The following is a 12,027-nucleotide window of genomic DNA, read 5'->3' on the forward strand; positions in this document are numbered from 1 at the left end:
TGAAAATGCCAGTAAATCATGACAAATACTGCTCTTAAGCTTCAATGTTAGGTAACTCAGTGGCGAGAACTCAAGGACAAAAAAATTTACCTATGTTTAAATTCTTCTGTGTGGGAGCAGAGCACATCTGAATAAATATCCCAAAGCACTTTCAATCCAACAGAATGGACAGCACCCCCTTTATGTTTTGTCGGTGACAGGGACTGGGATCGAGTGCACCCTCAGCAAGTTGGCTGATGACACTGAGCTGTGTGGTGCAGTCAACATGCTGGAGGGAAGGGATGCCATCCAGAGGGACGCTGACAGGCTTGAGAGGTGGGTCCATGTGAACCTCAAGAAGTTCAACAAGGCCAAGTGCAAGGTGCTGCACCTGGGTCAGTGCAATGCCAAGCACAAATCCAGGCTGGGGGATGAACAAATGGAGAGCAACCCTGCAGGAAAGGACTTGGGGATGCTGGTGGATGAGTGACTAAACCTGACCCGGCAATGTGCATTTGGCAGGCCAGAAAGCCAAGTGTATCCTGGCTGCATCACAAGCAGCCTGGGCAGCAGGTCGAGGGAGGGGATTCCACCCCTCTACTCCACTTGGGTGAGAACCCACCTGCAGTGCTGCATCCAGCTCAGGCATCCCCAGCAGAGGAAGGACATGAGCCTGTTCGAGTGGGCCCAGCAGAGGGTCACCAAGTTGATCAGAGGGATGGAGCACCTCTCCTGTAAGGACAGGCTGAGAGAGGTCAGGTTGTTCAGCCTGAAGAAGAGAAGGGTCCAGAGAGACCTTACAGCACCTTCCAGTACTTAAAGGGGCTACAAGAGAGCTGGAGGGGGACTTTTTACAAGGACATGTAATGACAGGACACAGGGAAATGGCTTTAAAATGGATATTAGGTAGAAATTCTTTACTGTGAGGGTGGTGAGGTGTTGGAACAGGATGCTCAGAGAAGTTCTGGATCCCCCATCCAAGGAGGTGTTCAAGGCCAAGCTGAACAGGGCCTTAAACAACCTGGTCTAGTGGAAGGTGTCCCTGTCCACAGCAGCGGGGTTGGAACTAAATGATCTTTAAGGTCCCTTCCAACCCAAACCATTCTATAGTTCTGACTCCACAGGTTTCTGCTTTTGAAGATTTTAGGGCTTCAATCAGGACTGTGATCAGAATGATTGCTTCTCCTAGAGCACATCTGTATGTTAAAACCCAGATGTTAGTTTTTAAAAGACTGAACTGCTAATTAACACCTTAAAGAGACCAGTATATCCTTGTTAAGTTATTGGACAATATGGTTTCTTTTTTATTTTTTATTTCTTTTGTTCTTAATTTTCGCTTGTTGTTGCTGGTTTTTTTTGTTTGTTTTAATACAATTAAGGATGCATCCCACAAGAAAAAGCAGAAAGAGTCCTTATGGAAAAAAACAAATATATTGAACACATACCAATCAAATGGTACAGATATGGGACTGGCTTTGATTTCAAAATTTAAGTAGAAATAAAAAAGATGTAATGCAACAGCTGTTCAATTTCCAAGTCTAAATAGGCACTGTAAAAAGACATTTTGCTTTCTCCAGCACACATTCCTGTCTAAATGCTCCCACTGTAATCAACTCCTAGGATCCCAAACAAAAATAAAACCCAACACTGGGAACATAACTTTAGAGTAAAAGTTAATATCCATCCACCCCCCTTGTTACAAAAAAGCAAACAAAAAAAAAATCCCCCCAAATACAACCTTTCAATGCTGCTGTTTTGACTGGAGCAGAATTGGAGAATTTATAAAGGTTCAAAAGCACCCAAGGCAAGTAGTACAATATAATTTGTTCACTAACTTGTATTGGAAAGGAGATTAAAAACATTGAGATCTGCATCTTGGTACATAAAACTGTTGTCCTGAATAAAGAGAAATCTTTCAGAAAAGTTTTACAACTTAGTGGAAGTCCAGGACCCAGCTTTAGGCATCATTAATTGATGGGGTTTAATTCTGACTTTGTTATAACCACTTTTATATACTGTACATCTACCCTAGTTGGATCAGTGTCTCAAACTGCTCACTGGTGTCCCTTTGAACAACTGTAAACTAAACCAAAGTATGCAACTCCATAGGAAGCTAGAGATCAGGTGAATATACAGCCAGTTATATCTCCCCTGCTTCACGCTCCTCTGAGCTCCTTGGGTCTTCTGATCTGCCATTAGCACTTTCATAAGAACATTTCTTGTCTTTGAAATCTCGTGGTGACCTCTCTCTTGAGCTTCTATCTTTATCACGGGATGTTCTATCGCGGTCTCTTGAACGTTCTTTGTCTCTGGAAGATCTTTCTTTAGAGGATCTGAAAAGTGCAGTACATTTGAGAATTTGAGTCAGTCACAAACTTTTAGCTATCAAACAGCACTTGGATTTTGTATTTTTCTTCTTTTTCCAACCCAAATTCAGACTTATATAAATAGAAGTGTATGAGAAGACATCAGAAATCATTCTACTCTTCTCCCTTTCCTACTTCCGATTTCAAAAGACAAATACTTTGAGGCAGGATTTAATCTACATCTACTACAGAGCCCAGATTAAGGGCAATGTGCTTCACTAAATCTCTTATTTTCAACCTCCACCCTCAAGTTTGTATTAACTGAAGTTTAATGGAAATTTTTCATCTGCAGTTTCTAGCTTAAGAATGTCTAGCCTTTCTCAGACATATAAATTACAAACATAAATGTTTAAAAATGGGAGTTTGATTAAAAGCAGGGGGAAATTAACTCGTGTTATTCTGGAGCAAGACTATTACATGACAAATACAAACTAAACCAAACTGTGCTACAATTATATTTTGTTATAAGAATTAGCCCTTGTGTGATTTTGCAAGGTTGGGGTGGTATTATTTTTAGATATTTTACTCAGATAATACGCATTTTTTAAATGATAGAGCCAGAAAAGGGATGTTCTGTTAAACAATACATATTGTTTTAAATTGAATGAAAAAAACGGGGAAAAAAACGGATTAGATATCCTTCTCTATATTCCCTTATACATGCATTTAAGTCTGTTGTTGAAAAACATTGCATTTTCATTTTACCAGGTACTGCAATCATAAAACAGCTTAATACAAACTTTTACAGAAAAAACAGCACGCTACAAAGCTAGCCACTCGTTTCCTTGTCAAAAAATTTGGTGTACTGGCCAGAGACTGTACTCTCTCCCCTTACAGAAAGTTACTGTCACTTCACCTCAAAGCTTCAAAACTAAGGTCTGCAAAATGCTCCTGGAACTAATTTCCTTTTACAAGCTTACAAAGAAGTGACCTTTCATCTTAGTTCCTCAGCTGAAAAGATTACTTTCCCTACAATTTTGCAAGACTTAGCATTTGCAAATGCTAAGATCCAGAGGTATTATTCCTATTCCACAAATCACATGTCACAGAAGAGAAGCTACATGCCAAGTAAGAGGTTAATCCCAGAGTTAGTACAGCTGTTGAGCAAGTATCTTGTGCTGCAAGTCCCCTGCAGAAGTAACAATGCTTCCAAACTGGTTGACTCAGGCTAACTCTAGCAATTAATCCTAAAACAGACAGACAGATAGGATATGATGCCATTCACAGCTTTGGCTTTTTAATCAATGCATTTTTGGAGGAATATTAAGATGCATTCATTCAGCTGTCCCCTCTCTCTACAAGTGAGTCTCTAATCAGCAGACAAGAAGGACTGGGTTTAATGAATCACAGCACAGCGATGTGAAAATTTATACAACTGCCTTAGCAAGCAGTATCACTACCAAAAGACTTAGAAATATCACTACTGTCTTTCTCAAGGGCAAGGTACTGCCCTTGACTTACCTTATCTAGAATGCTAGAAAGCATTACTACCTAACTGATCCTTAACAGTCAGAAGAAAGAGATACTTTAAGGCACAATTTGTCTCATCTCAAAATAGACAAAAAATTATGTCACATGAGTCTGTAATGAGACTCATGAGACTTACATCTCACCTAGTCATCTAAAGCCAGGTGAAATGAAGCCCCATCTTATGACTTCAGGTATTCATCCATACAATGTCTGTATGGGAGCAATCATCCCTTGTCACATGAATTCTTGTAAGTGGGCTCAAGCACACTAACAAAACCTTCTCTCAGTGTACCCATGTTTAGGTCTGTGTCATGATTGACCTTACTGAGTATGCATCTTAACATCTAACTGCAAACACTCACTTTCTCGTTGGAAAGCAAAATGCACCAACTACATAGTTTGTTTCTAATTAAACGAAAGACAATTTTATTTATTTGAAACTTATGACTAACAGCAAGAAAAAGTAGGACTTCATTTAGATCTGTTCTTAGTAAGCCAGTAATCCAAGCCTGAGTAGACCTAGAATTCCTATTACCTTAGGCAGGTTGCTACTATTACCAGATAGGTTCTCATTATCTAAGACACACTGCTACTATTGCCTGACACTTTGTGTATGTTCAGTTGAACATACATAGAGTGTGGAGATCTGGTCCTTATACTGATAAATCTGAAATGAGATCCCAGACATTAATAGATTTAAATCTATCCACCAGTTTCATAGGTGAATGGTAGTGATACGGAATAAAAAAAATGTATCTGTCAGACAAATGTATGTGTTTGTAGCATTTCCTCAGCTATAGCACACAATAAAACATCCCTTTGCTTTCAGAATTAAGAAGTACCTGAGAGGTGACACTTTTTCATTTAAATGTGAGAGGCTCTTCAGAAAATACTTTCTTATAAAGGGTGGACAGGATAAACCAGAAGGAACTGTGTGGTTCGCTGAAAGCAGGAATACTCTGCACTAAATGTTTGTACTATCTGTAGTCAGGTGCACAGTTCTTGGCTGGCACTATTAATATTCCTTCAGGGCAGAAACTGACATCAGGAGAAATATCTCCAGTACTGAATATCATAAGGTTGAAATTTGCTCCCTGAGGTACATTACATTTTTTTACTTTTAACATGCTTACTGTTACATGGATAGTACCAGGGGTCTATACCATTTCCCTGTTCTTACATATCTCTCTGCATCATTAGCACTGTGCTAATCATACTGGAGAGTCTGAACAAGTACGATCAGCCAGAACAGTTTTCTTTGAAGGATGGAAATCAAGTCTTGCAAAGATGGAGAAGTTGAAGTAGTAAAGGCAGTCTGAGCACATACTCTACAAATTGGTTTATCCAAATTAACAAATACATCGATCCAAAGGAAAAGCCTGTTATAAAGCTAAAAACTACAGGTTTGAAGATTTGCTAATCTGCTGCTGTGAATGCCATGAAGGGGCACGCTCTTCGGAGATGGAAACTGCTGTCTGAAACAATGACTTTAGAAAACTGAAGTATTTTAAATACCAGACACTACTGCTGATATCAAGTAGAGTGCTGCACTTATAACTTTTATCCATCTGCAACAAAAAGAAAGAAAAGACTTGGACTAACCCTGTCTTCTATGCTCTCTTACAGAGCACAATGGGATTACAGTCACCTACCTACTCTATGAAGAAAAAAGCTCACTTTTTGAGCAAAGAGCCCATGAGATCCTAGAACATGTTCAATGTATTTCTCCATCCTCGGTGATTTAACTCCTAAAATAATTGAATGATAAACCCTGCACGTGTGGCCACTTCAAAACCAGACCTTTTACCTTCTTACAAGTCAACAGTCTGTCAGGGCTTTAAGACTGAGCACCCTGACACTGTACTGCACTCAAATGTACACCATGGTGGTTGACCTATAAAAGAAAAGAATCCTTTTTATGAGCAGGCCTCCCTGTCAAATGCCTCGTTGTGCAATCCCATTCTAAGTTATGCTTAACTCATCTAAAAGAAGCCAGCAAATCCTCGGGGGCAGACAGCAATCGAATCATTCAAAAGCAATAGCCCCATCTTGCCCTCTGCAGTTACCCTTTAATGAGGGGTTCAGTGACTTTCCTTGCAGAGCAACACGTTCAGATGTAGTGCAACAAGTTTATTTTCAGGCATACCTAAACTTGTTTGTATATGGTGCAGTACACAACAGATGGGCTCTGGTGCTGAGAACAAGAGCCCGAGGGAAAAAACAAATGTATGACAGTAAGATGACTGCTGATATCCCTGGGGTCAAATGAAAATGAGCTGTTTTTCTACGCTGCAGGAAGCCTGTATTATCAACTTGACGCCAGTACTCTGTAGCACTCATCCAAAACTGAAATAATGTAACGCTATTATTTTTATAAAAAATAAATAGAAAAAAGTCACTCTGGTATGTCAAACCATAATTACGCTAAAGTTGTAACTGAAACCTGAGACAGAGTCAAAACGTGTTTAAATTGCCAAGCGGTAGCTGTAAACTTAATTTAGTGTGAGAATTCTCATCACGCCTCTAGGAAAAGCCATTTATTTCTAGGGCAACACTTACCTCTTTTTGGAGCTGCGTTCTCGGCTTCTGTCCCTGGAACTATGCCTGCTTCTATGATGGCTGCGACTCCGGCTGCGGCTGGTGGAGCGAGACCTGTGACGATGGCGTTTCTCACGGGATTTGGATCGAGTTCTTCTCTTTCGTTCCCGTGAGGCTGAGCGAGAGCGGTGTCTGCGGCGATCTCGGGACCTAGATCTAGGAACAGAAAGCACTTAAACCAGACACTGCATTCACCCAGGTACTCTTACCAGTGTACTGTGAATATCATGCACTCTGTGCATAAGCAAATCTGCACACAGAATGGTCTGCAGCGTTCAGAGCTACTGCATTGTCTGATCACAGGCAAACAGGGGAAAGCAACAATAGAAAGGCTACAAACTGCTTTGTGACCAATGCAGACAGTTTTAAAATCAACTCATGACTGTTTGGCTACAGCATAGCCAGTTCAAGCCTCTGAAAGCAATTAAAAATATGGAAAAAAAATCTACTTTTTAAAATTTTAAAATCTTGTCTTTATTAGGTAAAGTTGTAGAACTCCCTGATGCAGTGATACGGGTTATCTGCCAGAATCTTTGTATTATGATGTTCTGAAGAAACTGGACTATACTGTTCCCCATAGCTACAATAACAAAACTAGCCTGCAAGGTTCTAAACACCATAAAAATTCAGTCTATTCTTTCCTTCTTTTTTTTTTTTTTTTTAAATCACTTTGCAGTCATACCTCACTTCCAAACAGTGTAGGTTTGGAAGAACACTCATACTATTGATGGATGATCTATTAAGTGTTAACCTGGTGCTTAGGATTTTAAAAACATGGGGGTTCACAAAAAGGTATTGACCACAAACTTTTGTAAAGAAAAAGCAGTTATCTGTGTTTTAAGTGTTATTTGGGACACAAGGCTGCATTGCAGGACCCATAAAATAAATGTACCTGTATAAACTCAGTAGCATGGTATAAAATCACAGAGAGATGACTATGTAACAGAAAGCTTTGTTCATAAAAATGGACATCTTAAACTAATAGTGCTACACAAACGTATAATGTTCCAGCTTGTGAAAGGCTGGCTTCACCGCTAGTATTCCTTGTCTGCAGATTTATATACCTTTTGGCATGCTTGCTGTGGGATCTGGACCTGAAATAAAAGGAAAACAGTAATTTTTCTTATAGAATCTTATTATTATATAAGGTGCAATTTAGTAATAATAAACTAGACTAGTTGACCTGTAATTGTATTTCTTGTTTTAGTAGCAATTGTTTAAAGGCCTTTTATTTAATATTAACATCTTTACTGCTACATGTTTACCAGGAAACATATCCCTGGTTTGTGCTTGTGGGTTTTGGTTTTTTTTCCCCCCCCCCCCTTAATTCAGTTTTGAGATTACCATACTAGAAACCCAAAAGAATGTCAACTTTGCTTTTTAACTCCCATCCCTCCTATAGAAAAAGCTTACAGTTCAAGCCAGTATTCCCTTATTTCCTGACAGGCAAGTATTATCAGACTGCAACAGATTTCAAAAGTTTACACTGTTAGCCTCTGAAGCTAACATGTTGAGAGAACTGCAGTTCAGATTCCATTCCTCTCTAGCCCCACAAGGCCTGGGAGCTACTATTTCACAGAAGAACAGGGAATTACTTTCCTTAGTCATACATTCAAATACTTCCAATAAGGAAATTTTCTAACATATATGAAGAAAATAGCTATCAGATGTTAGAAAATCACATGTGTATAAGCTCACATTTATCAGGTCTCAAAACAAGGTACACACCTGAAAATTATCTCATTTAAAGGCCATTTGTTCCAATATGTAGATGTACTACTATCAGTAGTTTTTAAAAAGGCTTTTTATGGAAACAATTCCAAGTTTTAACAGTTAGACATGAAATTCCATCTCAATCCTTGTAAGTTTTCAAAGAATGCAAAGTATTGTAATTCTGCAGATTTAGAAATGTTTATGAACTACATCATAGGTTTCTCATTAAACTTAAATAGGTCATTATGTACATGCAATTAAAATAGCTCCCTACCTCCTTAGTTTCTCCCTTTCTTCTCTTTCTCTCTCCTCTCTACGTTTCAGACGTTCCTGATTTCGTTTCTCCTGTTTATCAGCCACAATCCTCTAAAAGCAAATGAACATATTCATTAAGTTATACTTCAGAATTTCTCAGATGAAAGTGCTATAAAAATGATCTAGACATTAACATTCAGTTCTTTTTCTCAGGTATATTCCCTTTCTCTTGTGTATATTATTCCCTCTCTCTTCCTCAGTATATATGTATTTTTTTTCTTCAAGAAACAGAAGTTATTGCAGAAGAGCTGCAGCAAATAGATGGGTGTTACACGAAGACCTGAAATATGCAGAGTTAAACATTAAGTTTTTAATAAAGGGGAATTCAGAGCAGCAAGTCATGCCTTTAATGTGAGAGTTTCCATGCCAATCCTATCATATTTTGGCCACTGGGAAAAGGTAGAAAGAATACAGAACCGGGAGAGTTAATTGTTTCTTAAAGGACTTGGTTGGGCTGATACCTAGGTTTTGAGGCTACTTGTTTCTGTATTGTGACCATGAGACATAATTAGAGCAGATGCTTCAGCTGTTAGCCCCCAGGTTGAACTCACTACTACTGGGGACAAGGCACGCTCAGTAGAGGGCCCTCAGATGTGGAACTCACAACTGGAGATCTGGCCAAACCCAAGTCTTGCCACCTTCTGGACATGATGCAAGAAATTCAACTCTTTGTAAAGACCTTCTTCTGAGAGGTGGAATTGCCCCAGCAGCATCTTGATTAGATCTCTGAGGAGAGCTCTGAGGAAGGAGGGGATAGTTATTGTTTTCTTCTTTTGTTAACGAAGCACTTCAAAAGATTATTTTTTGATGCTTTGGGAATGTGAAATAAGTTATCCATGCATAGTTTTTTTCCGAATGGTGTAAATAATCAGTCAATTCAACCCCTGTATCAAATTATATCTATACTTCCTTGTACAACATCACTAATTTATCTACAAGCTAGGCTTCTCATTCAAGTGACTCTGTGCATAATTTCATGGAGGGATGAGAGGAAGCACACGTGATCTATTCTAGGCATCTAAGTTACACCAGCTATATTAGGAGCCTAAATTGCCTATACAGTCAACAGAAAGAGTTGGGCTCTCCAAAGAGTAAGTCATTATCCATGCAAGACAGCTGGAATATTATGAAACATAATACAAGTCAATTTACTCAAACCCACTAGCAGCATTTTCTGCTGTTAGGGCTTCAAGTCCTTTAGCTATTGTCTTCAGTGATTTCTACAGCTAAAATGCTTAATTAAGCTGGGAACTCCATAATTTCTATATTAAGGTCATAAATGGCATCAGTGTCCAAATCCATTCTCTAGAATACCAGAAGACCAGAATACAATTCCAGTAAGTCTTTCTTCCAGCACATGATTTCTGGTCAAGATAGGGTTGTTTAGGATAATATTCCAACTGGATTTCAAATTTTCAAGCTATAAAGAACAGGCAACCTCCCCATAACAATTATTTTAACAGCTAGCCTGACTGCAGGATATCCATCATTCTGTATTTCCACTTTGCATAGCTACAGCCTTGAGTTGTTGGAAGCTGTTTATTTCATCTATTGTCACTTAAGCTTAAAAGCCTTGAAAAATTACTTAGAAGAAAATTTAAAGTCACCTCCTAATCTTTGTCCAGATAAAATAAACAAAGTGAGTTTTAGTCATTCACCATACAGCAGGCTGTCTGAGCTCCAAGCATTTCTTTACATTTTTCTGAAAACTTTTCCAAGTGTTATCATCCTCCTTAATCCATGCTCTTGTATTTTTAAGTCTCATTACTATTTTTAGTCAATCATCTGGCTAAAAGCAAAGTTCATCTGGCTATCTCCTATGACTGCTAAATATATTTTAACATTGCTGCTGTTCGTTCAAAATACAGTTAATCAATTTACAAGTAGAATCACACTCTTTGTTCCCAAGATGCATTACTCTGCATGTGTGTTTTAATATACCTCAGTACAAAAGAGGTCATCGTAGTAAACTATCTGGGTAATTGAGATGTTAAATTAAAATCTTTAGTGGTTTTTAGGCTAATGAAATCTCAAATTTTAAAGTGACATGAAAAAATCCCACACATCCAGAAGGAAATATCCAATTAAGGCTGCCTGTCAAATAATTAAGTAGGACCACACACACAAAATATAGGAATGATTTACCCTGAGTTCCTCAAGCTTCTCTCTTATTTCAATAAATCCCAAATGTAGTTTTCCTCCAAAATGATCAGCAAGTCGTCGGTCATTGTCATGAAGACCAAGGTAAGCTGAGCACACTTCACAAACCCGTAGCTTCTGCTGCTGAAAGCTGGAGGCAGGCATAGAATTCCTGTACACTTCCTAGAAAAAAAATTTGCTGTTACTTCTCAGTGCACATAAATACAAGGATAACACTTTACCAAGCATATGTTACAACTTAATAACCAAATTCAGTGTACACCAGCACACCCTTCAGTTAATTCACACTATTCATAAATCAACTGTTTCATTAAGATACAAGCCATATTTCCTTATTTTGAAAATTGAACATATTTAAAAGCAGGACATTAGCAAATGGTTTTGTGGATTTGTGAATTAAAAAAAGTGGGGTAATTATTACCTTTATGTAAGACTATATTGCACAGAAAGCTGGACAATATTTTCATATCCAACAATGAATACACATTAACACTACAATTACTATGTTGACATATTATGAAAATATTACACCAGTTTTAATTCTGAGCGCAATTTAAAACAGTGTTAGTTTCCTGAGAAACCCATCTGCATTTTAGACACTAATTAAACACACTATCTGAACAAAATTTATCTACAGACACTCAGATGACAGACCAGCAAGACTGCCAGCAACCCTTCTGGTACTATTAAAACCACTGCAGATGTTTGTTTCTGTAAATCCCTATATCTTGGAGCAACACAATATGAAAAGCTCTTGGTGCATTCTGCCACCTGAACATTACAAGGACCATTTTGACTGGACTGATACACAAGACATTAAATAAGTATCTTTCAGAGAAGACAATGGTTCACTTCACTGAAGCTTTCCAGTACAAGTTACATCAACACGCCACAGAGAGCAAACCAGGCAAGTCAGTCCAACAAACACAGACACAATGGTAGTGTCCATAGACACAACTGACCAATACAGCTAAGCTAAGGTGAATGCATTATTTGTGGAAGGGAGTATAATTTTCATTGTATATGAGTGTATTTAAGGGTACAAACTTTGTCCGTACAGGATGCTGCAAAGCAATTTCTTTAGTTTTATATGATGCAATTAGCTAAGGAAGTGAGAGCAGATAAGACGTCTTGCATTACATGGAGGTCAACCAATTTACACAAAGGCCAACCAATTTAATACTTGACCCTGCCCACTCCATCCCCCAAGCCTTACACAATTCAACTTACTTCTGCTTCTCTCTTCTTCACCCGAGCTTTCTCCACTTCATCCATTACTTTCTGAGATTCTTCCACATTTCCATCAGCTCCGAGCTGTTCTACTTTGGCTAACAGCTTCCCAATTTCTTCATTCAATTCATGGACTCTTTCAGCCTTGAAAGACAAGGAAAGCCTTAACACAGGAAATGCTTTTACTTATGGAAAA

General features: G+C 38.5%; 1 protein-coding gene across 3 annotated transcripts in view; it reads right to left on the reverse strand.

Annotated features, from left to right (window-relative positions):
• Window positions 1-1,391: 1,391 nt before the first annotated feature.
• LOC113957374 (putative RNA-binding protein Luc7-like 2) overlaps window positions 1,392-12,027 on the reverse strand; it is a 32,634-nt gene continuing 21,998 nt past the window's right edge. For 2 of the 3 annotated variants that reach the window (XM_027664811.1, XM_027664829.1), the window contains 6 exons: window positions 11,832-11,975; window positions 10,587-10,763; window positions 8,401-8,492; window positions 7,478-7,507; window positions 6,375-6,569; window positions 1,392-2,312 (listed from right to left, as the gene is read on the reverse strand). In XM_027664811.1, the coding sequence (XP_027520612.1) occupies window positions 2,120-2,312; window positions 6,375-6,569; window positions 7,478-7,507; window positions 8,401-8,492; window positions 10,587-10,763; window positions 11,832-11,975 (831 nt within the window). In that variant the 3' untranslated portion in view covers window positions 1,392-2,119. Of the gene's footprint in view, window positions 2,313-6,370; window positions 6,570-7,477; window positions 7,508-8,400; window positions 8,493-10,586; window positions 10,764-11,831; window positions 11,976-12,027 lie in introns of those variants that run through there. The other variant, XM_027664821.1, reaches the window with a different exon arrangement.

Source organism: Corapipo altera, unplaced genomic scaffold (genome assembly GCF_003945725.1).
Source record: "Corapipo altera isolate COAL_440 unplaced genomic scaffold, ASM394572v1 1, whole genome shotgun sequence".
NCBI classification, from domain to species: domain Eukaryota; kingdom Metazoa; phylum Chordata; class Aves; order Passeriformes; family Pipridae; genus Corapipo; species Corapipo altera.